The 25,668-nt window shown below is 39.0% G+C and overlaps 1 protein-coding gene across 1 annotated transcript in view; it reads left to right on the forward strand.

Annotated features, from left to right (window-relative positions):
• LOC124555064 overlaps positions 1 to 25,668 on the forward strand; it is a 704,233-nt gene that overhangs the window by 63,034 nt on the left and 615,531 nt on the right. The window contains exon 9 of the mRNA XM_047128850.1: positions 13,339 to 13,558. Coding sequence (XP_046984806.1) covers positions 13,339 to 13,558 — 220 coding nt within the window. The remainder of the gene's footprint in view (positions 1 to 13,338; positions 13,559 to 25,668) is intronic.

A 25,668-nucleotide genomic window follows, 5' to 3' on the forward strand; every position in this document is an offset into this window, starting at 1 on the left:
AGAAAAATGTCTTTGGGGAAGCCCAAGAAAGAAAGCGCGGCCATCGGAGAGTGTCATCAGAAAAGCAGGGAACTGCTGTTTCAGCCACTGCAAATATGTGTCCCAATCCTCCTTGGTATCATTAAATGGTGGAAATGTGGGTGGGTGAGACTCTGTCTGGGAGATGACCACAGTGGGGATGGGTTGTGAACCTTGCAGCTGTAATCGGTCTGACAGCAGCTGAATTTCCTGATGCAGAAGATCCATTTGCTGCTGGAATTGCTGATGGAACCACTGTTGCAATTGCTGCTGCAGGAGCAGCTGTTGATGTTGCTGTTCCATAAGCAGTGCAGGTTTTGCGTCCATAATGCACTGTTAACATTTCGCCTCATTGCCAATTCTGGTAACCGGAATCTGACACAACTGGGAGACGCAGGCCAACCGGCCAATGGCATTGCTGGCGAATCACCAGAAAATCACAGAAAGATGACAGCAATGGACAACAATGAAGACAACAGCTGCAGATAGATATGACAGTCTGAAAGTCTGAAAAGTGAACCAAATCGATAACCTAGATGCAGCGAGATCAGAAATTGACAACGATGCATATGTTGAACAACACAAGAGCACAGTCGGAACATGACTGACTTCTGAGCCCATGCACTGCTGGCTTTATAGGTCCCCTATGAGTGCTGATAGTCTGGTGCAGTAGGCACGGCCTGCATGCAGCATGGTGGCAGCAACAGCAGTGCTTACAGGTTATGGGGGCACTGACTAGCGGCTGTTGTCTACGTTCATGCCTTCTGGCAGACTGTCCAAATTGTCGGACTGGGGTACCAGACACATGAACATCATTGCTCCTTCATTTTCATAATATAGGACATTAATTATTATATTAAATGAATTTGGTCAACCAGATGATATGATGATATGCTACTAATTTCATGTGAGAGTCAATTATCAAACTACTTCATCACAGTGAGTATGGTGTAGCTACCTCTGGTTTCATCAAGGCACAATTTCAAAGTGTTTGTTGCTGGTTGAGAATGTCTGATTGTAATTGGTGGGCCCAAGTACATAGTAGCAGTCGGAAGGCAGAGTTAAGCTATTGGGTTGAGACCATCCGCAAGATAGCACTGTTTGGTTGAAATTGTTGATCCATTCGTCATATGCTAATTCATGCCACATTGGTTCCCTTGAGAGTTTCAGTGTGAAATGATCAATGTTGCACAGTGGCACGCAGTACCTTAATTAATTGTGCATATTTGAAAGTGTTTGCTATGAGCTGTGTTTTTGACAGTAAGTCATTTTGTTAACAAATTACTAACAGTAACTGTTGTTCACTGTGCCTATCATTATCTGCTTCCTCAAACCATGAATCAGTGGAATGTATGTGCCTCAATTAATGGCTCTGTGGGAGCCAGTAACATCATCATAATTTAGCATGCACTCAAAGGTCATGTTATAGAGTCATCTTACATTCACATCACAAATTAATTTGTAAATATAGTTGCATGTTGAACATTTATAAGATTTTCTGTTATAATAATAATAATAATAATAATAATAATAATAATAATTATTATTATTATTATTATTATTATTATTTCTTTCCTTTCTCAGATGTTATGTCTGGTTAAAAATGGAAAGTGACGCGGACCTTGATCAAGCGTGATTTCCTTTTAACTGTACGGTATATGTTACATTGCATTTAGGAACTTTCGGGTAACTGAACATGTATCAATAACTACAGATTTCCGTAGTTGTACATATACGTTTGGATGTAGCTGTATTGCATTGATGTACTGGTCGATATTGTGTGGTATGACTCCTGTAGTTGATAGTATAATTGGTATAATGTCAACTTTATCCTGATTCCACATATCCTTGACTTCCTCAGCCAGTTGGATGTATTTTTCAATTTTTTATCCTGTTTTCTTCTGTATATTTGTTGTATTGGGTATGCATATTTCGATTAGTTGTGTTAATTTCTTCTTTTTATTGGTGAGTATGATGTCAGGTTTGTTATGTGGTGTTGTTTTACCTGTTATAATGGTTCTGTTTCAGTATAATTTCTATTCATCATTCTCCAGTACATTTTGTGGTGCATACTTATATGTGGGAACGTGTTGTTTTATTAGTTTATGTTGTATGGCAAGTTGTTGATGTATTGTTTTTGCTACATTGTCATGTCTTCTGGGGTATTCTGTAGTTGGTAGTATTGTACATCTGCTTGTGATGTGATCTACTGTTTCTATTTGTTGTTTGCAAAGTCTGCATTTATCTGTTGTGGTATTCGGATCTTTAATAATATGCTTGCTGTAATATCTGGTGTTTATTGTTTGATCCTGTATTCCAATCATGAATCCTTCCATCTCACTGTATATATTGCCTTTTCTTAGCCATGTGTTGGATGCATCTTGATTGATGTGTGGCTGTGTTACATGATACGGGTGCTTGCCATGTAGTGTTTACTTTTTCCAATTTACTTTCTTCATATCTGCTGATATTATGTGATCTAAAGGGCTGTAGAAGTGGTTATGAAATTGCAACAGTGTAGCCGATGTATTTATATGAGTGATTGCTTTGTGTATTTTGCTAGTTTCTGCTCGTTCTATAAAGAATTTTCTTAAATTGTCTACATGTCCATAACGTAGGTTTTTATGTCGATAAATCCCGTTCCTCCTTCCTTTCTGCTTAATGTGAATCTTTCTGTTGCTGAATGTGTGTGATGTATTCTATATTTGTGGCATTGTGATCGTGTAAGTGTATTGAGTGCTTCTAGGTCTGTGTTACTCCATTTCACTACTCCAAATGAGTAGGTCAATATTGGTATAGCATAAGTATTTATAGCTGCTGTCAATTCTGTTTTCAATATTTTTGTTAGTCTTTGTCTATATTTTTCTTTTAGTTCTTCTTTAATATTTGTATTATCTATTCCTATTTTTGTCTGTATCCTAGATATTTATAGGCATCTGTTTTTTTCCATCACTTCTATGCAGTCACTGTGGTTATTCAATATGTAATCTTCTTGTTTAGTGTGTTTTCTCTTGACTATGCTATTTTTATTACATTTGTCTGTTCCAAAAGCCATATTTATATCATTGCTGAATACTTATGTTATCTTTAGTAATTGGTTGAGTTGTTGATTTGTTGCTGCCAGTAGTTTTAGATCATCCATGTATAGCAAATGTGTGATTTTGTGTTGGTATGCTCCACTAATATTATATCCATAATTTGTATTATTTAGCATGTTGGATAGTGGATTCAGAGCAAGGCAGAACCAGAAAGGACTTAATGAGTCTCCTTGGTATATTCCACACTTAATCTGTATTGGCTGTCATGTGATATTATTTGAATTTGTTTGGATATTAAGTGTGGTTTTCCAATTCTTCATTACTATGTTTATGAACTGTATCAATTTAGGATCTACTTTGTATATTTCCAATATTTGTAGTAACCATGAGTGGGGTACACTATCAAAAGCTTTTTGGTAATCAATGTATGCATAGTGTAGTGACCTTTGTTTAGTTTTAGCTTGATATGTCACCTCTGCATCTGTTATCAGTTGCTCTTTACATCCTCGTGCTCCTTTGCAACAGCATTTTTGTTCTTCATTTATAATTTAGTTCTGTGTTGTATGTGTCATTAATTTCTGTGTAATGACTGAAGTTAATATTTTGTATATTGTTGGTAGGCATGTTATGGGGCGATATTTTGCTGGGTTTGCTTTGTCTACTTGATCTTTAGGCTTCAGATAAGTTATTTCTTGTGTAACTGTATCAGGGACTGTGTATGGGTCTGCAATGTAACTGTTAAATAATTTAGTTAGATGTGAATGTGTTGAGGTGAACTTCTTTAGCCAGAAATTTGCTATTTTATCTTTTCCAGGGGCTTTCCATTTGTGCGTAGAATTAATTGCTTGGGTGACTTCATGTTGCAAAATTATCACTTCAGGCTTTTGTGGTATCATCTTGTTTGTGTCTGTTTCTGCTTGTATCCACCATGCATGCCTGTTATGTTGTACTGGGTTTGACCATATGTTGCTCCAGAAGTGTTCCATGTCTGTTATGTTTGGTGGATTGTCTATTTTAATGTGTGTGTTATCTATTTTCTGGTAAAATTTCTTTTGGTTTGTGTTGAATGTTTGGTTTTGTTTCCTTCTATTTTAACTTTTTTTGTATCTTCTAAGTCGTTTGGCCAATGCTTGTAATTTCTACTTCTTTTCATCTAATTGCTCTATCACCTCTTGTTGTGAGATTTTACCTAACCATTTTCGTTTTTAGTCTGATATTTCGTTTCTTATAAATTGTGTTAGCTGTCCAATATCTTTTCTCAGTTTTTCTATTCTGATCTGTAGCCTGTGTTGCCATGCTGGTTTTGTGGGTTTCTGCTGTGTGTTGGTTGGTTCTGATCTCTGCCTAGTGTGTATGTTTAGTGTAGTGAGTGCTCCTATATAAACCAGTAGTTGTAACTCTTCCATAGTTGTATTTTCATTTGTTATGTTGTGTATGATTGTGTTGATTGTTGTTATTGTTGTTTCGACTTGTGGGTTATTTGGTGGTCTATGCAAGAATGGTCTAATGTCTGTATTTGTGTCTCTGTATTCGATATATGTCAGCTAAATTTTTCTTCTATATCTAACATGTGTGTCACTTCATGTTCTATTTGTACTTGATCTGGTGGCTGTCTTAATATTTCGTTTTCCTCTGATTGTTTAATTGATGCGTGTTGTTCTTTGTTTGTTTGCTCTGGGATGTTTGAGTCCATTACTGTATTTTCTTCTTCTTCTGATTGCACATTATTTTGTTCCAGTATTAGTTGTACTTGTTGTTTGATGTTTTCTAATTCTGACTGTGGTATCCTGTTATTTTTGATTATTACACGGATCTGATCAGCTACTCGTTGTTCTGTTAAAAATTTTAATTCTGGGCATCTGGTAATAAATGTTGTGTATACTTGTGATCTGTATCCAGTTGTGTTGGTTCCTAAGTTTTTTGCTTATTATTATTATTAGTATTATTATTAAATACAGGCATGAGGCAATTCCTACCCACCACCATTTACGCATTATAATAATAGAAATTCTTCTATGGTATGGGAATTGTCAAGGAGAAACTTTTTTCAGTTTGTTTTCAAATTTTACTTGGCTGTCTCTCAATCATTTTATATCATTGGGTAAGTGATAAAAAATTTTTGTTGTAGTGTTTTGTATCACTTTTCGTGCTAAAGACAACCTTAATGTGGAGTGATGAATGTCATTTTTCTTTGTGGTATTGTAGTTACATACACAAACATTCCTTTTGGACTACAGTGGATTATTTAAAACAAAATTTATGAGGAGGTAAATATATGAGGGGTACTCAAAAAAACTGGAATTATTTTTTAAAGCTATGTATTATCAAATTGTTTAGAAAACAACTTTATCCCCTTCAAAATGCTCTTCATTGCAAGTGATACATTTTTCCCACTGGTGCTTCCACCATTCAGAACATTTTTTTGTAGCCATCTTTAGAAATGGCAGACAGATCCTCTCTCGTTTTTCTTCTTGACTTCTTCAGTGTTGTCAAATCAGTGACCTTCCATGCCCCTTTTCGTGCATGGAAATAAGAAAGCATTGCACAGAGCAAGGTGAGGTGAGTAAGGTGCAGTGGAACCATGCCATTTTTAGCCAAAAACAGAGATGGCTGTGTGAACAGGTGTGTTGTCATGGCAGAAGATCCCGTCTCCTGCCTGCCACAAATCAAGTCTTTTGTGATGAACACTGTTGTGCAATATTCTTAAAACTTCCAAATAAAAGGTTTGATTGATTGTCTGACCTGAGGGAATAATCTCTGAATGGATTACACCCTTAGCATAAAAAAAGGAAATAAGCATTGTTTTGATATTTGATTTGACTTGATGACATTTTTTCAGCTGGGTGATGATGACGTCTTCCATTGGCTTGACTGTTGCTTTGTTTCTGGGTCATAACCATATCATCATTACCCAACACCAGTAATGACCTTTGACAGAAAATCTGGATCAGTTTCAAGCTGTTGTTTCAAAATACAACATGTTTCAACTTGATGTACGTTTTGATTGCCAGTCAGAAACCGAGGAATAAACTTGGCAGCAACACTCTTCATTCCCAAATCTTCCATTAAAATTCACTGAACTATGCTCCAGGATAACCCACTAATCTCTGACAGTTGATCAGTGGTTCTTTGATGGTCTGTGAGTGCAAATTCTTGAATCTTTTCAACATATTTGTCAATTTGGGCAGATGATGGCTGTCCAAAATGAGGTTTGTCATCAGTCAATGTGTCACCATTTTTAAATCAAGCAAACCACTCCTACACTTGAGTTTTTCCCATAGCATCATTTTGGTAAACTGTTCTCAACAGTAACACAGTTTGAGCAGTATTTTTATTGAGCAGAAAACAAAATTTCACAGCTGCACTTTGTTCAATTAAACTTGGTATCATAAAAAACAAAACAAGAACAAAACAATGCTAGCAAAAACAATCACTGCAGATGAACAGAACAAGCCATGGTGATAACACAGGCGGCACTGAACTGGCAATGAGTTGCGCTATACACACCTAGTGGGCGAAATGTGTACTACAGAAGCCCCGCCCACAGCAATGTTATTCTGTTGGTTTTTTTTGTGTGTGTGTGTGTGTGTGTGTGTGTGTGTGTGTGTGTGTGTGTGTGTGTGTGTGTGTGTGTGTACCCCCTCATAATGTCAGTAGTCACAATGTCCAAGGCCTTCAAGGCCTTAATCAGATGTGTACAGGATGATGGCTGAGTACAACATATTTTTCTTGCAACACATTTTTGAGCAACGAAGACTTCCTTTTTTAAAGAATATTTATCCTAGAACATTATTCCATATGACACTATTGAATGAAAATATGGAAAATAGTCAACTTACTGTCTTCCTGCCCCCAATATTTGCAATGATTCTGATTGTAAACGTGGTTGAGCTACTTATTATTTGCTCACTGTGTCTTATACTCATATTGAGTGTATACTTCTAGATATGCAGAACTGAATATGTTGTGTCATTTGAAAATTGAGACTGAGACCATTTGCAGAAAACCAGTCAATGACACTATTAACATAGTTTACCATTTCTTCTGTTGTTTTTATGCTTGGATTGATTAAAATACTACTGTAATACCCAAAAAGAACTAACTCTGCTTGTTTTATATTAGACAGAAGATCATTTATGTATACGAGGGACAATAGCGTACCTAAGATTGAGCTATGAGGAACTCTGTACATGATTTCTCCCCAGTCAGTGGAAGCTTCCCTGGTTACACTGGCTGAATTACAAAGTTCAGCTTTCTGGATTCTTTTGGTTAGCTATGGCATTACCCATTGGAAGGCTATACTATTAATTCCATAAACTTCAGTTTATCTAGGAGAATATTGTGATTCACACATTCAAATGCATTAGACAGGTCACAGACCCATAGGTGCCACTTTGTTATTTAAAGCTTGTAAAATTTGATGAGTGAACATGTAAGTGGCATTCTCAGTAGACCAACTCTTCTGAAATTCAAACTGTGATTTACTGAGGAAATTATTGCTGCTGAGATTGAATACTATTCTCGAATACATTACCTTCTCAACAAATTTGGAAAATGATGTCAGTAGTGAAAAAAGTCAGAAGTTATTGACATCTCCCTTATCACTTTTATTAAAGAGTGGTTTAACAATGGCATATTTCAGTCTCTCTGACAAAATGTTTTTTTTTTTGTTCTATTTTTGGGGAAGGAGACCAGACAGCGAGGTCATCGGTCTCATCAGATTAGCGAAGGACAAGGAAGGAAGTCGGCCGTGCCCTTTGAAAGGAACCATCCTGGCATTTGCCTGGAGCGATTTAGGGAAATCACGGAAAACCTAAATCAGGATGGCCGGACGCGGGATGGAACCGTCGTCCTCCCGAATGCGAGTCCAGTCTGGCAAAATGCCTTGAGACAGTGATGTATTACATATTTTAGAAAGGACTGGGCTTATTATGTGGGAACAAATCTGTGATACTGTATTGGAAACACCATCAAAACCAGAAGAGATTTTATTTTCAAGAGAATAAGTAATTTTATTAATTTCAGAATGAGATGTTGGTGACACATTGATAGAACTGAATTTTGTGAGAGTTATTTTCCTCTTGAACTGTTTATCCCTATACTTCTTACCAAATTTAAGAAATGATTGTTAAATATATTTACTACATCTACATCACTACTGTGCAAATCACTTTTAAGTGCCTGGCAGAGGGTTTGTTAAACCACCTTCACAATAATTGTGTGTTATTCCACTCTCAAACAGCATGTGGAAAAAATGAACACCTATATCTTTGCATGTGACCTCTTATTTCTCTTATTTTTTGTGATGATTGTTTCTCCCTATGTAGGTCAGCATCAACAAAATATTTTCGAATGCAGAGGAGAAAATCAGTGATTTAAATTTCATGTGAATATCCTGCTGCAATGAGAAACACCTTTGTATTAATGATGTCCACCACAAATCCTATATCATGGCCATGACACTCTCTCCCCTATTTCTCGATAATACAAAACATGCTGCCCTTCTTTGAACTTTCTTGATATACTACATTAATCCTCTCTGGTAAGGATCCCATACAGTGCAGCAGTACTCCAAAAGAGGATGGACAAGCATAGTGTATGTAGTCTCTTTAGTAGATCTGTTTGATCTTCAAATAAAATGTGGGATCCTGCCTGAAACCCAGGCACAGGTATTTTTAATCAAATGAAACTATATGGTTCTAGGAACCTTTCTAAGCCTCAAACATCTATGAGCCACCATTTCATTTGATGATGGGGTGTTACCCCAACATATTTGGACAGCCTCTGCAATGCTGTTACTTTTTAGGGGGAATACCAAGTGGGCTGAGGCATCAGTGGGAATTTGGATTGATGGAGGGGGTATGCTAGGTAGTCTGTACAGTTGAGTAAAGCCACTGTGCCAGGGCGGCACAGTTGTTGGTTCAATGCAATTGTTTAGTGAGAAGGAGACCCAGGTTCATATTCCAGCCTTGGTACAAATTTGAAATTAAATTGTAGGATCCAAATAACGTGTACAGTTCATTTTTTCTTATGATAACCTTTCTGAAGTTCTACACTGAAATAACCAGAGGGTATTCACTGCATGCTGCTGTCTGACAGATAGCACAGTAAGGAATCCAAAATTTCCCAGTGGGGGATCTATGTACAGTTGCAATTAAAAGCGAATATTTTTCAGAATTAATTAACAAGCACACATTTCTGTGTGTTAATCACTACAAAATTTACTTGTCTGAATGTTTTTGAATTTGCATTTTGTTGTAATATATGTAACAACTCCTCTTTTTTCCATATTAGTTGTTGTTGTTGTTGCTGTTGTGGTCTTCAGTCCAGAGACTGGGTTGATGCAGCTTTCCAAGCTACTCTATCCTGTGCAAGCTTCTTCATTTCCAAGTACATACTGCAACCTACATTCCTAGTCAAGTTGTGCCACAAATTTCTCTTCACCCCAATTATGTTCAGTACTTCCTCATTAGTTACGTAATCTACCCATCTAATCTTCAGCATTCTTCTGTAGCACCACATTTTAAAAGCTTCTATTCTCTTCTTGTCTAAACTACTTATCACCCGTGTTTTACTTCCATACAGGGCTACACTCCATACAAATGCTTTCAGAAAAGACTTCCTGACACTTAAATCTACACTCGATGTTAACAAGTTTCCCTTCTTCAGAAACGCTTTCCTTGCCATTGCCAGTCAACATTTTATATCCTCTCTACTTTGGCCATTACGAGTTATTTTGCTCCCCAAATAGCAAAACTCATCTACTACTTTAAGTGTTTCATTTCCTAAACTAATTCCCTCAGCATCACTCAATTTAACACTACTACATTCCATTATTCTCGTTTTGCTTTTGTTGATATTCATCTAATATCCTCCTTTCAAGGCACTGTCCATTGCATTCAATGGCTCTTCCAGGTCCTTTGCTGTCTGACAGAATTACAATGTCATTGGCAAACCTCAAAGGTTTTATTTATTCTCCATGAATTTTAATTCCTATTCCAAATTTTTATTTTGCTTCCTTTACTGCTTGCTCAGTATACAGATTGAGTAACAATGGGTATAGGCTATAACCCTGTCTCTTTCCCTTCCCAACCACTGGTTCTCTTGCACATCGTTTGACTTGTATAACTGCCATCTGGTTTCTGTACAAATTGCAAATAGCTTTTTTCTCCCTGTATTTCACCTCAGCCACCTTCAGAATTTGAAAGAGAGTATTCCAGTCAACATTGTGAAAAGCTTTTCTTAGTTTACAAATGCTAGAAAGGTAGGTCTGCCTTTCCTTAATCTGCATTCTAAGGCACGTTGTAGGGTCAGTATTGCCTGACTTGTTCCAGCATTTCCATGGAATCCAAACTGAGGTCAGCTTCTACCAGTTCTTCCATTCCTCTGTAAAGAATTCATGTTAGTATTTGCAGCCATGACTTATTCAACTGATAGTTTAGTAATTTTCACACCTGTCAACACCTGCTTTCTTTGGGACTGGAATTATTATATTCTTCTTGAAGTCTGAAGGTATTTCGCCTGTCTCTTACATCTTGCTCACCAGGTGGAAGAGTTTTGTCGTGGCTGGCTCTCCCAGTGCTATCAGTAGCTCTAACAGAATGTTGTATACTCCTTCCACCTTTCTGCTTTCCCTTCTTTGCTTAGAACTGGTTTTCCATCTGAGCTCTTGGTATTCATACAGGTGATTCTCTTTTCTCCAAAGGTCTCTTTAATTTTCCTGTAGGCAATATCTATCTTACCCCTGGTAATATATGCCTCTACATCCTTACATTTGTCCTCTAGCCATCCCTGCTTAGCAATTTTGCACTTCCTGTCGGTCTCATTTTTGAGACGTTTGTACTCCTTTTTCCCTGTTTCTTTTACTGCATTTTTCTATTTTCTCCTTTCATCAATTAAATTAAATATCTCTTCTGTTACCCAAGGATTTCTGCTAGCCTTCATCTTTTTACCTACTTGATCCTCTGCTGCCTTCACTATTTCATCTCTTCTTCTACTGTATGTCTTTCTCCCCGTATTTGTCAACTGTTTCCTAACGCTCTCTCTGTAACTCTCTACAAACTGCTGTTCTTTCAGTTTATCCAGGTCCCATCTCCTTAAATTCCCACCTTTTTGTAGTTTCTTCAGTTTTAATATACGGCTCATAACCGACAGATTGTGGTCAGAGTCCACATCTGCCCCTGGAAATGTCTTACAATTTAAAACCTGGTACTTAAATCCCTGTCTTACCATTATGTAATCTATTTGAAACCTTCCAGTGTCTCCATACCTCTTCCACATATATAACCTTCTTTCATGATTCTTAAACTAAGTATTAGGCTATCATTAAGTTATGCCCTGTGCAAAATTCTACCAGGCAGCTTCCTCTTTCATTCATTACCCCCATTCCACATGAACCCACTACTTTTCCTTCTCTTCTACTGTCAAAGATCAGTCCCCCATGACTATTAAATTTTGTCTCCCTTCAGTATCTGAATAATTTCTTTTATCTCTTCATACATCTCCTAAATCTCTTCATAATCTGCAGAGCTATTTGGCGTATAAACTTGTAGTACTGTGGTAGGCATGGGCTTCATGTCTAACTTGGCTACAATAATGTGTTCACTATGCTGTTCGTAGTAGCTGACCTGCGTTCCTATTTTTTCATTCAATATTAAACCTACTTCTGCATTACCCCTATTTGATTTTGTATTTGTAACCCTGTATTCACCTGACCAGAAGTCTTGCTCCTCCTTCCACTGAACTTTACTAATTCCCACTATATCTAACTTTAACCTATCCATTTCCCTTTTTAAATTTTCTAACCTACCTCCCCAAATAAGGGATCTGACATTCCACGCTCTGATTCGTAAGACACCGGTTTTCTTTCTCCTGATAACGATGTCCTCCTGAGTAGTTTCCGCCCAGAGATCCGAATGGGGGATTATTTTACCTCCAGAATATTTTACCCAAGAGGATGCTACCATCATTTAACCATACAGTAAAGCTACATGCCCTTGGAAAAAATTGTGGCTGTAGTTTCCCTTTGCTTTCAGCTGTTCACAGTACCATCACAGCAAGGCTGTTTTGGTTAATGTTACAAGGACAGATCAGTCAATCATCCAGACTGTTGCCCCATCAACTACTGAAAAGGCTGCTGCCTCTCTTCAGGAACCACACATTTGTCTGGCCCATCAACAGATACCCCTCCGTTGTGGTTGCACCTGCAGTACGGCTATCAGTATTGCTGATGCATGCATGCATGCACGCCTCCCCACTAACAGCAATGTTCCATGGTTAATGGGGGGGGGGGGGGGGGGTGAGGGGGGGAGGGTTCATGTTAGTGTGTAATCTCTTATATTTAACTTTTCTAACCCTGTGTTTGTGTCTGCTATAAGCCTGTTTCCAATACCTGGATTCATGCTGTGGCACCAGGTCGCCAGTGGGCAACACTTCAAATCATCTGTCAATGGCACCTGCATGGGCCAGCGACAAGAGGCTGCCAGCGGTGGGTCACAGGATGTGCACACATGGCAAGGCAGCTGCCGTGCCACCTACTGGAATCCTACTTGTATCAACTCCTATGTTTGTAGTTCATTTGTATTTGGATGAATAAACTGAGGTTAATTGGGGCTGCATTGTTATCTATATCTCAGATTAAGACAATGTGGTTCTCAGATAGGCAAAGGACATCTATTTCTTCAGAGTTCTCTGAATCTTTGAAGCAGACAAGAAGCTCGGATCTTGCGTTATATGATGGTGGCCCCTCACACATTTTCTGCAAAAGCTCAGGTGACCTATTTTTTTCCCTCTCTTATTTAGGTGTAGGCCGTGTCTACTTCATACCCATCTCTCAATTGTAGCAACAGACACTGCACTAATGTGTTCCTTAACATTCAGTATGACATCCACCAGAATTGTGAGAGTTTAAAACAGTGGAAACCTGTCTCCAAGATGATTATTGTTTATGGGTGAAAAATATTGCATATTTCAGATTAATACAATTATGAGCAGATTTATGAAAGTTAATGCATACATGACCAAAAGACAATAATTATTAAATGCTAACATGCTGGCTTAAGTTATGTTATTAGTAACTTAGCTGCTGTGTAATATCCTTAGAATGTTTGTGAGAAACTACAGTATAAAAGGGAAAAGCTGTGAAGAAATAAAGATCTCGAAACAGAGATACATGTATAAACATTTTTATCTTATTTCCTTTGTACGTTTCCATATTTCAGTTGTAAATGTATTTTAAAAAACTGTGACTTATCCAAATAATAATTAAAAATGTTAATTTCAGACCCAGTCTTGAAACAATTACTATTATGTCTCCATTATTATCAAGTGAGACATCCAATACTGAAGCATTACTCAGTTTATCATCTGTGGTTCATACATACTGCAAGAAGAATAGTGGTTGTGAAAATGCTACTCAAGTACAGGACACTGTCTCACACCTACAAGAACTGGTGCTAAGTGGTTGTCAAAATACAAGAAATAACAAGATTCCATACTCTCAGGTAAAGTGTGAGGAATTGTCATGTATGATGTTAAATATTCATTTTCATACATACATCATATGAGTTACTATAGAACATATATTTTGAGTTAACAAGATGCTGGGAAAACATTAATTTAGTGGTGTAATAATACACAGATATAAAGAATAGAATATTAGATTTATTTTTATTTTATTTACTTGTCAAGTTAAGTAGGACCAAATTGAGGAGCAAATCTGCTAGGTCATGGAATGTGTCAGCACATGAAATTACAACATAAAAGTAATGACAGATAAAAATAAATGTTCATGAAGCCAGAAAAAGACAGTCCATTAGTTTAAGTAAGCGCAATCAACAATACAGTAAGAATTAGCTTAATTTTTCAAGGAACTCATCAACAGAATAGAAGGAGTGACCCATGAGGAAACCCTTCAGTTTTGATTTGAAAGCGTGTGGATTACTGCCAAGATTTTTTAATTTATTTTTAAGTTGTAGCTAACTGAAAATGGATGCAGCAGTATACTGCACACCTTTCTGCACAAGAGTTAAGGAAGTCCGATCCAAATGCAGGTTTGATTTCTGCCAAGTATTAACTGAGTGAAAGCTGCTTATTTTTGGGAATAAGCTAATATTGTTAACAAGAAATGTCAGTAAGTAATATAAATATATCGAGAGGACAATGTCAAAATACCCAGACTCGTGAACAGGGGTCGACAAGAGGCTCGTGAACTTACACCACTTATTGCCCGAACCACCCATTTCTGAGCCAAAGATATCCTTTTAGAATGGGAAGAGTTACCCTAAAATATAATACCATATGACGTAAGTGAATGAAAATAAGCAAAGTAGACTAATTTTCATGTCGAATGATCACTCACTTGTGATACCGTTCGAATAGTAAAAATGGCAGTATTAAGTCTTTGAACAAGATCCTGAATGTGGGATTTCCATGACAGCTTACTATCTATCTGAACACCTAGAAATTTGAACTGTTCAGTTTCACTTATCATATGCCCATACTTTGAAATTAAAACGTCAGGTTTTGTTGACTTGTGTGTTAGAATCTGTAAAAACTGAGTCTTACTGTGATTTAGCATTAGTCTGTTTTCTACAAGCCATGAACTTAGGTCATCTACTGCACTATTTCCAACCGAGCCTATGTTGCAAACAACATCCTTTAGTACCAAGCTAGTGTCATCAGCAAACAGAAATTTTTTAGAGTTACCCATAATACTGGAGGGCATATCATTTGTGCAAATAAGGACCAGGAGTGGTCCTAACACTGATCCCTGGGCACCCCGCACTTGACAGTAACCCACTCAGACCCCACATCACAGCCATTATCAACATTGTGAATAATGACATTTTACTGCCTGTTGTTAAAGTAAGAGGTGAACCAATTGTGAGTTACTCCCCGTATTCCGTAATGGTCCCACTTCTGGAGCAATATTTTGTGATCAACACAATCAAATGCCTTAGTTAAATCAAAAATATGCCAAGTGTTCAAAACCTTATGTTTAGCCTATCCAGTACCTCACAGAGAGAAGAGAATATAGCATTTTCAGTTGTTAAACGACTTCTAAAGCTGAACTGTACATTTGATAGCAAATCGTGTGATATAAAATGATCAATTATCATTACATACACAGCCATTTCAACAACCTTTGCAAACACTGATGGCATAGAAATAGGTCTTCAAATGGTTCGAATGGCTCTGGGCACTACGGGACGTAACATCTGAGGTCATCAGTCTCCTAGAACTTAGAACTACTTAAACCTAACTAATCTAAGGAAAATCACACACATCCGTGCCCGAGGCAGGATTCGAACCTGCGACCGTAGCGGTTGCGCGGGTCCAGACTGAAGCGCCTAGAAGTGCTTGGCCACACTGGCCAGCAGAAATAGATCTAAAATTATCTACATTATCCCTTTCTCCCTTTTTATAAAGTGTCTTTACTACTGAGTACTTTAATCGTTCAGGAAACTGACAATTCCTAAAGGAAAAATTACAAATATGGCTGAATACAGGGCTAATATATGCAGGACAATACTTTAATATTCTGCTAGTCACTCCATCATAACCATGAGAGTCCTTAGTCTTCAGTGATTTAATTATTGACTCAATCTCCCTCTTGCCTGTATCACAGAGGAGTATTTCAGACATCAATCTCGGAAAGGCATTTGCCAAGAAAGTTACATGATTTCCTGTAGAAACTAAATTTTTATTTAATTCACCAGCAATGCTCAGAAAATTATTGTTAAATACTGTACAAATATCTGATTTATCAGTAAAAGATATATTTTTACTATGAACTGACTTTATATTGTTGACCTTGTGCTGCTGACCAGACACTTCCTTCACAACTGAGCACATGGTTTTAATTTTATCCCGTGAATTAACGATTCTATTTGCATACCACATACTATTTGCCTTTCTAATAACATTTTTAAGCACCTTACAATACTGTTTCTAATGGGCTAATGTAGCTTGATTGTGACTACTTCTAACATTTTGATGTAATTCCCGCTTTGTTCTGCAAGATATCCTTATCCCACTAGTCAGCCACCCGGGCTGCCTATTACTGCTAGTATCCCATTTGGAATGTTCCAATGGAAAGCAAATCCGAAAGAGCATGAGAAATGTGTTAAGGAAAGCATTGTATTTATCACATATGTTCTACATCTACATCCATACTCCGCAAGCCACCTGATGGTGTGTGGCGGAGGGTACCCTGAGTACCTCTATCAGTTCTCCCTTCTATTCCAGTCTCGTATTGTTCGTGGAAAGAAGAATTGTTGGTATGCTTCTGTGTGGGCTCTAATCTCTCTGATTTTATCCTCACGGTCTCTTCGCGAGATATACGTAGGAGGGAGCAATATACTGCTTGACTCTTCGGTGAAGGGATGTTCTCGAAACTTTAACAAAAGCCCATACCAAGCTACTGAGCATCTCTCCTGCAGAGTCTTCCACTGGAATTTATCTATCATCTCTGTAACGCTTTTGCGATTACTAAATGATCCTGTAATGAAGCACGCTGCTCTCCGTTGGATTTTCTCTATCTCTTCTATCAACGCTATCTGGTACAGATCCCACACTGCTGAGCAGTATTCAAGCAGTGGGTGAACAAGCATACTGTAACCTACTTCCCTTGTTTTCAGATTGTATTTCCTTAGGATTCTTCCAATGAATCTCAGTCTGGCATCTGCTTTACCGACGATCAACTTTATATGATCATTCCATTTTAAATCACTCCTAATGCATACTCCCAGATAATTTATGGAATTAACTGCTTCCAGTTGCTGACCTGCTATTTTTTAGCTAAATGATAAGGGATCTATTTTTCTGTGTGTTCGCAGCACATTACACTTGTCTACATTGAGGTTGAATTGCCATTCCCTGCACCATGCATCAATTCGCTGCATATCCTCCTGCATTTCAGTACAATTTTCCATTGTTACAATCTCTCGATACACCACAGCATCATCTGCAAAAAGCCTCAGTGAACTTCCAATGTCATCCACAAGGTCATTTATGTATATTGTAAATAGCAACGGTCCTATGACACTCCCCTGCGGCACACCTGAAATCACTCTTACTTCGGAAGACTTCTCTCCATTGAGAATGACATGCTGTGTTCTGTTATCTAGGAACTCTTCAATCCAATCACACAATTGGTCTGATAGTCCATATGCTCTTACTTTGTTCATTAAACGACTGTGGGGGACTGTATCGAACGCCTTGCGGAAGTCAAGAAACACGGCATCTACCTGTGAACCCATGTCTATGGCCCTCTGAGTCTCGTGGACGAATAGCGCGAGCTGGGTTTCACACAACTGTCTTTTTCAAAACCCATGCTGATTCCTACAGAGTAGATTTCTAGTCTCCAGAAAAGTCATTATACTCGAACATAATATGTGTTCCAAAATTCTACAACTAATCGACGTTAGAGATATAGGTCTTTAGTTCTGCACATGTGTTCGACGTCCATTCTTGAAAACGGGGATGACCTGTGCCCTTTTCCAATCCTTTGGAATGCCATGCTCTTCTAGAGACCTACGGTACACCGCTGCAAGAAGGGGGGCAAGTTCCTTCGCGTACTCTGTGTAAAATCGAACTGGTATCCCATCAGGTCCAGCGGCCATTCCTCTTTTGAGCGATTTTAATTGTTTCTCTATCCCTCTGTTGTCTATTTCGATATCTACCATTTTGTCATCTGTGCGACAATCTAGAGAAGGAACTACAGTGCAGTCTTCCTCTGTGAAACAGCTTTGGAAAAAGACATTTAGTATTTCGGCCTTTAGTCTGTCATCCTCTGTTTCAGTACCATTTTGGTCACAGAGTGTCTGGACATTTTGTTTTGATCCACCTACCGCTTTGACATAAGACCAAAATTTCTTAGGATTTTCTGCCAAGTCAGTACATAGAACTTTACTTTCGAATCATTGAACGCGTCTCGCATAGCCCTCCTCACACTACATTTCGCTTCGTGTAATTTTTGTTTGTCTGCAAGGCTTTGACTATGTTTATGTTTGCTGTGAAGTTCCTTTTGCTTCCACAGCAGTTTTCTAACTTGGTTGTTGTACCACGGTGGCTCGGTACTATAAACACCCTGTCACTCTTGTTCCTTGACAAGGTATAAAAAACTCTCTATTGCTGTTGGATTAACTTTCCTACATAGTTTGTAATTAAATATGACATTGTTTTGAGTACAAAAGCCTTTTAGTGTGAAAAATTTGTGCATCATTGTCTCAAAGGTCACTCACACTTTTACTAACAAAATGCCCATCTAGTAATGAAGAATGAATAAAAATATTGTCTATGGCTGCAGTATTCTTCCCCTGCACCCTAGTTGGAAAAAAACACAGTCTGCATCAGATCATACGAATTTAGGAGATCCACCAACAACATTTTTCTTGCACCATCACATACAAAATTTATATTGAAGTCACCACATATAACTAGTTTGTCGTACTTCCTATGAAGTGAGTCAAGAACCATGTAGCTTGAGCAGAAATCCTCTGAAGTTGAAGTTAGGGGACCTATAAACAACAACAATTAGAAGTTTAATTTCACTAAATTCAACTACCCCTGCACATTATTCAAATATCTGTTCAGTGCAGTGTCGTGATAAGTCTATTGACTCAAATGGAATACTGTTTTTTACGTACATAGCCACTGCCCCACCCCTCAAGGAGCTCCTTGAGAAACAGCCATCTAATCTGTATCCTTGTAAAGGAAGCCTCTGAATTGTCAAATTATTTAAGTGATGCTCTGATATACCAATAATTTCAGTCAACATCTATAAGCAGTTCACTAACTTTATCTCTAATGCCTCTTATATTTTGATGAAATAAGCTAATTCCTTCTCTACTTGGGAACGTTACATCCTTGGAAGGTGAGCCCTTAGTTAGAGGTTTAGTTTAAGCAATTATACCTATCAGCTGACTTCAATCTAAAAAATGTGCAGCTCTGACTCCAACTACTACAGGAATTTTTCCATGAGTGACCCCACCACCACTACCACCACCCACTACACTGTGACCAATAAGCTTAACCAGCCCCCCCTTCCCATACCTATTGAGGTGCAGGCCATGCCTAGTGAAACCCGATCTACTGATAGACCCAACTGGCACCACTGGGATGTGACCCATGCCCTCTGCCATCAGCACTCTCCCCAGCCCCATGTTAATATGCCTAACAGCCACATTAAGGTGAGGCCAATAATGATGCTGAAACAGTTGTGCAAAATGCACGTTAGTGCCACCAGTTTGAGTAGCTATCTTTACCAGGTCACCCCCTACATCATATTCCCCATCCCTATCAAGACTGTTCGCTGCTTCACTCACTATCACTACCTGATCCTCCTTCATAAAATTCCTACATAACTCCCCTATGCTGTCAGTCACTTGGGCCAGCCCTGCACTAGGCTTCACAATGCTGGTGACCTGGTACTCATGCCCCAACACTTCCTGCAACTCCTGGCCCACACCTCTACCATGAGAACTACCTAGCAGCAGAACCTTCTCCTTTCTGCTAGACTTTGAGACTAACCTAGGCCCCCTTATTGCTGAGGACTGATGCATGTTCCCTACATCTACAGCTACACGAGGCTCCTCTCCACTCAACTCTGACAGTTGGTCAAATCTATTGCATACATGCAAAGTAAAACTGTCTGCATACCTCCTCTTCCTAGCTGCCTTCTTGCCAACTGCCAGTTCCCATTCATCACAACCCTTCACGCTATCGAGTTCCTCCTTTGTGCATTGTAACTGCACCTGAAGGGCACAGATCTTACTCTCCTGCTCCTCTGTCAACTTATTTCTACTACAGATTCTGCATTCCCAGGAAGGGAGCTCACTAAAATGACCATTGGCTTCCCCACTGCATTCCCTCCAGTGAAAATACTTTGAACAAATCCCGCACTGCAACCCACTACTTACAAACCTACGACAGAGCCCAAACTTCTCACTCATGGTAAAATTTCACAGTTACTGAAAAAAGCTATACATCTGTAAAAGTTCAGTTACACCAGTAGAACTATTTATAGAACTAACAATAATGGTCTCAAAATTCTCCGCCTACTAAGAAAGTAACTACTTGTATTAATACTACTACACCACAGCTAATACCAATACCAACAAAACTTCACAAAATTATTATCTAAAACCAAAAGATTCAAATGGCCACTGGGACACTAAAAGAAGTTAAAACACTAAATGAAAATTTTACTGAAATATTTCACTAGAAACAATAAGAAACATCACTTGAAAACTAAAGCAAGAAATTTACTAAACGACTTCAATGCACAGAAAACGATTCCAAAAGTTTGTTAAATCGTTATTTTGCCACAAAGGGCATGAAACACCTCTGAAAATTATTACATTTAATAACTGTATAACAGTGCACAAATAAGTTTGTCAGTACTTAGCTTTATAACCACTACAGCTGCAATGCACACTGCAAAATTCGCCACATGTGAAATTTAATATTAACAAAGCTTGTAATTTTGTAAGGTGTACTCATCCATTTGCTTTATATCTGCTGCTGCCACAAGCTCATGTTGTTAACTGTAACATGGTTTTTACACCATGAATGATCAATACAAACATTTCGTTTCAGAGCCTTTATTCTAAATCATGTCATAATTATACTGACATGCTTACAACACTGACGCACATCTTACTTAAGCAATTACCTGCTTCTTGCAAAATATATTCTAAGACACTACTCCCCACTAACATTTACACCATTCTAATTATTTACGTCAACTTCCCTGTTGTCCTCCATATTAACAAAGATAACGAAAAATTTTCAAACAAAAAATAACTAAATAAATAAAAATAAAATTTGCACTTACAGTACTTTTCTTCTTCTATACTTTTTTGATTACTTCAGTTTACCTCATTTTTGGCAATTATCATTACGTTTTTCGTATTGTAGTGCTGCAGATTACTGTCTCATTGTGTTTTCATGCAACCCTCAAATACAATATAGAATTACAAACTTTTTTCTGAAACAAAATGTAAGATTAATTTACAGAGTCATGACATATTTCAGCTCCATTCACCACAGATTTGGAGACAAACACCGGTGAGGGAGAATGGGGATGGGAGAAAATGAGAGAGAGGGGGGCAGGAAGGATGGAAAACAGAAATAGAAAAGAAAGGTGGACAGTTGAGAAGAAATGGAGGGGCAAAGTACAGAAAGCTGATGCAATGTAAGAACGGATGAGTGGAAAGTGCTTAGTACTAGTCTGCAAGTCAGTCCACATATTTGAAGTTTGGAACCACTGGTGCTAATGGAGGTTCTGAATGCCACAAGTATTGAAACAAGTGCTCAGGTTCCTGTTGTATTTGGTAGCATAGTCAACAGTAATTGGACATGGCAGCTTGGTGGGTCAAGTTGATATAATATGTTGATTGAAATTTGCATCTGTTTGGAGGTCAGTTGGTAGACTACATGTGTGCCCTCACATTATAGGAATATTAGTAGAATGGTTGAAAAATTTGTTGGGAGAAATGAGATTTTGTGAATTTTGATTCATTTTCTGCACATGAATTGGTGTAGAAAATTATATATTCTAATCATTTGCACCACTGCCTGACATTGGTAGAAGAAGTAATTTTTTTGGATCATTAGCACAAGTGAAATGGTGACCAATGAGAACATAAGAACAGTATTACTCTAGTTTGTATGGCTGACATAACAGACAAGGTATCACATTTTATTCTTCATTACAGGTAAAACTGTATGGTTTTAGGGAGGGTTCAGGCTGTATTTTGTCTAAAACTGAAAAACGTTTCAGTGAAATAACTGACACCTTTTACCAGAGTCCTTCCCTTTTCATGGGCTATTGAAAGTGATAAAAGATTGTAAATTACTTAAATTTACAAACAAACTTCAGTTACTTCAACACCTATGTAGATAAAGGAAAGGTATGAGCTTTAACTGTGCAAAACATATCAATCTTTTTTGTGTATAATTACTTATTAAACACAAATTGGACACCTTTAATGAAATGGATGTGTGTGCTACAAGTATATAAAGCTGGGCTAAGTCACTCACTAATGAAACAAGATCAGTGATGACAATTTTATTCTCTTAAACGATCAAAACTATGCAAAGCAGATTATTCAGACACTTATTTGAGTGGCAGAAAAATCATTATTTTGTGGAAAGTTCATTAAAAGATGAATTTTTGAGTAAAATACATTGGGGAGCTCAAAAGTTAATGAAAGATAGTCAGACTTTAACTAAATATAAAAGGACCAGTATCACAGTTACACAAAGATGGAACAGTGAATTAGCCTCAACTTTGTTGATGGAACCTTTCTGGAATTTACTTCCAATCATTTAGGGAAACTTCAGATAACTTACATCAAAATAATCTGATGAGCATTTGAACCAAGTTTCTTGACACAGTATTATCAAAAGAACAGACTGCTACCTGTCATATAGAGGAGCTATTGTGTTGCAGACAGGCACACTAAAAAGACTGATTATGCCAAAGCCCTTCTTCTTAAGTAGACAACATGTGCACATTCATGCAAGCACAACTCACACAAACATGGCCACAGTCTCTGGACACAGAGGCCAGACTGCGAGTAACTACGTGTGAAGGGAGTAGCAATCTGTGTGTTGGGGGTAAGGGAGAGGCTGGGGCAAGGGTGGGAAGGGAGAACAGGGTAGAGGTGGGGAATGGTAAAGTGCTGCTTGGGAGAACATGCGGGGAAGTGGGGAAGTCATGAGGACAGGGTAGGACAGCTATGTTCAATCAGGAGGTCAGACAGGAAGGAGGAGGAGGGGGGGGGGGGGAATCAGGAAAGGAGAGAAGTAGAGGAAGGTGTGTGTGTGTGGGGGGGGTGGGTGGGGGGGAGTGAGAGTGAGAGAGAGAGAGACTAGAGGGTGCATTGGTGGAATAGAAGGCTGTGTGCTGCTGGAGTGGTATCCGGGAAGGGGATAGGTGGGTGAAGGACAGGAACTAAGGAAGACTGAGGCCAGGGAGGTTATGAGAACTTAGGAGACTTAAGATATAGTTAAATTCCTAGATTTGTATGTATTGTTTTACTGTAGAATTTCCTTGCATATAGAGCATGTCCCATGAAGGATTTAACAGGAATGATCATTCAAAGCAAAGGAGGGCTTTTAGACATGGCCTCTAAAATTCATATACTAAGAGCTATGAGCACATATTCATCTTTGGTACTGTGAAACAGATCTCTTCTACTGGAGGATGAAGAAGTGCTCATAGCTCTTTATGTATACATTTTAGAGCACATCTTTACTAGGCTATTTTGCTTCATTCCCATCATATCCCTCAATATTGTCCATTTCTCTGGGGACAACCTGTATACACTCCTGGAAATGGAAAAAAGAACACATTGACACCGGTGTGTCAGACCCACCATACTTGCTCCGGACACTGCGAGAGGGCTGTACAAGCAATGATCACACGCACGGCACAGCAGACACACCAGGAACCGCGGTGTTGGCCGTCGAATGGCGCTAGCTGCGCAGCATTTGTGCACCGCCGCCGTCAGTGTCAGCCAGTTTGCCGTGGCATACGGAGCTCCATCGCAGTCTTTAACACTGCTAGCATGCCGCGACAGCGTGGACGTGAACCGTTTGTGCAGTTGACGGACTTTGAGCGAGGGCGTATAGTGGGCATGCGGGAGGCCGGGTGGACGTACCGCCGAATTGCTCAACACGTGGGGCGTGAGGTCTCCACAGTACATCGATGTTGTCGCCAGTGGTCGGCGGAAGGTGCACGTGCCCGTCGACCTGGGACCGGACCGCAGCGACCCACGGATGCACGCCAAGACCGTAGGATCCTACGCAGTGCCGTAGGGGACCGCACCGCCACTTCCCAGCAAATTAGGGACACTGTTGCTCCTGGGGTATCGGCGAGGACCATTCGCAACCGTCTCCATGAAGCTGGGCTGCGGTCCCGCACACCGTTAGGCCGTCTTCCGCTCACGCCCCAACATCGTGCAGCCCGCCTCCAGTGGTGTCGCGACAGGCGTGAATGGAGGGACGAATGGAGACGTGTCGTCTTCAGCGATGAGAGTCGCTTCTGCCTTGGTGCCAATGATGGTCGTATGCGTGTTTGGCGCCGTGCAGGTGAGCGCCACAATCAGGACTGCATACGACCGAGGCACACAGGGCCAACACCCGGCATCATGGTGTAGGGAGCGATCTCCTACACTGGCCGTACACCACTGGTGATTGTCGAGGGGACACTGAATAGTGCACGGTACATCCAAACCGTCATCGAACCCATTGTTCTACCATTCCTAGACCGGCAAGGGAACTTGCTGTTCCAACAGGACAATGCACGTCCGCATGTATCCCGTGCCACCCAACGTGCTCTAGAAGGTGTAAGTCAACTACCCTGGCCAGCAAGATCTCCGGATCTGTCCCCCATTGAGCATGTTTGGGACTGGATGAAGCGTCATCTCACGCGGTCTGCACGTCCAACACGAACGCTGGTCCAACTGAGGCGCCAGGTGGAAATGGCATGGCAAGCCGTTCCACAGGACTACATCCAGCATCTCTACGATCGTCTCCATGGTAGAATAGCAGCCTGCATTGCTGCGAAAGGTGGATATACACTGTACTAGTGCCGACATTGTGCATGCTCTGTTACCTGTGTCTATGTGCCTGTGGTTCTGTCAGTGTGATCATGTGATGTATCTGACCCCAGAAATGTGTCAATAAAGTTTCCCCTTCCTGGGACAATGAATTCACGGTGTTCTTATTTCAATTTCCAGGAGTGTATTTTATTGATGCAGAATTGTAATTCTCATTTGGTTGCATGTAATTCAGATTACGGTGCCTTTACTACAACTTTGTAAATTTCTGGAATAAAAACTGCCACTCATTTTTTGTTTACATCATGATTTTAAACCCTTGCATTGATTTTCATTTGAATTATTTATATTTATTTTTTTCAACAAATTGCCTTTCAACTACAGGAATGCAGATTTAGCATGAAGTAATGTACATTCTTCCTTGTATTTTACCAAAAATATTGATCTCAAATTTCATATTGTGCATAAAGTAATATAGCCTGTTTCCAACATTGATTCCATTAGCGTATCTATCCACATTGTACAAGGTGATTTACTAACTGTTGGATTTTTTGAGTGGGAAATAATGCAGTCTAAGATAAGAAAAGTTGTTCCAAAATTGTAAGCCCAGTCCATACCTTATTGCAATACCTATTAATGTTTAATAAGAAAAAATCTTCATAGATTTAAAAACTAAATTATAATGCAGCTACAAAGACTACACCTACTGAAGATCTTCAAAATCATTCCAGTTTGGATGTATATATGACAACATTACAGGAAACACTGTCAAATTAAGTAAATATCCCTGAACTTCTTATATGAAAGTCACAAGCATTCTAGATATTTCATAAAGATGGCATTTCAGCCAAGTCAGTTTTCACAGGAAGTCTGGTTATGCATTCATGAACATTGTACACTAAATTATCTGGGGATCCATTATATCAAAACTCCTCTTCTATAAGACTGTTAAGTGGAAAACCTCCCAGTAACTGGTGGAATGCATATCTGAAAACTGGATGTTCACTGTTACAATTCATTTCAGAAAAAGATATAGTTCC

This window comes from Schistocerca americana, chromosome X (genome assembly GCF_021461395.2).
Source record: "Schistocerca americana isolate TAMUIC-IGC-003095 chromosome X, iqSchAmer2.1, whole genome shotgun sequence".
NCBI classification, from domain to species: Eukaryota; Metazoa; Arthropoda; class Insecta; order Orthoptera; family Acrididae; genus Schistocerca; species Schistocerca americana.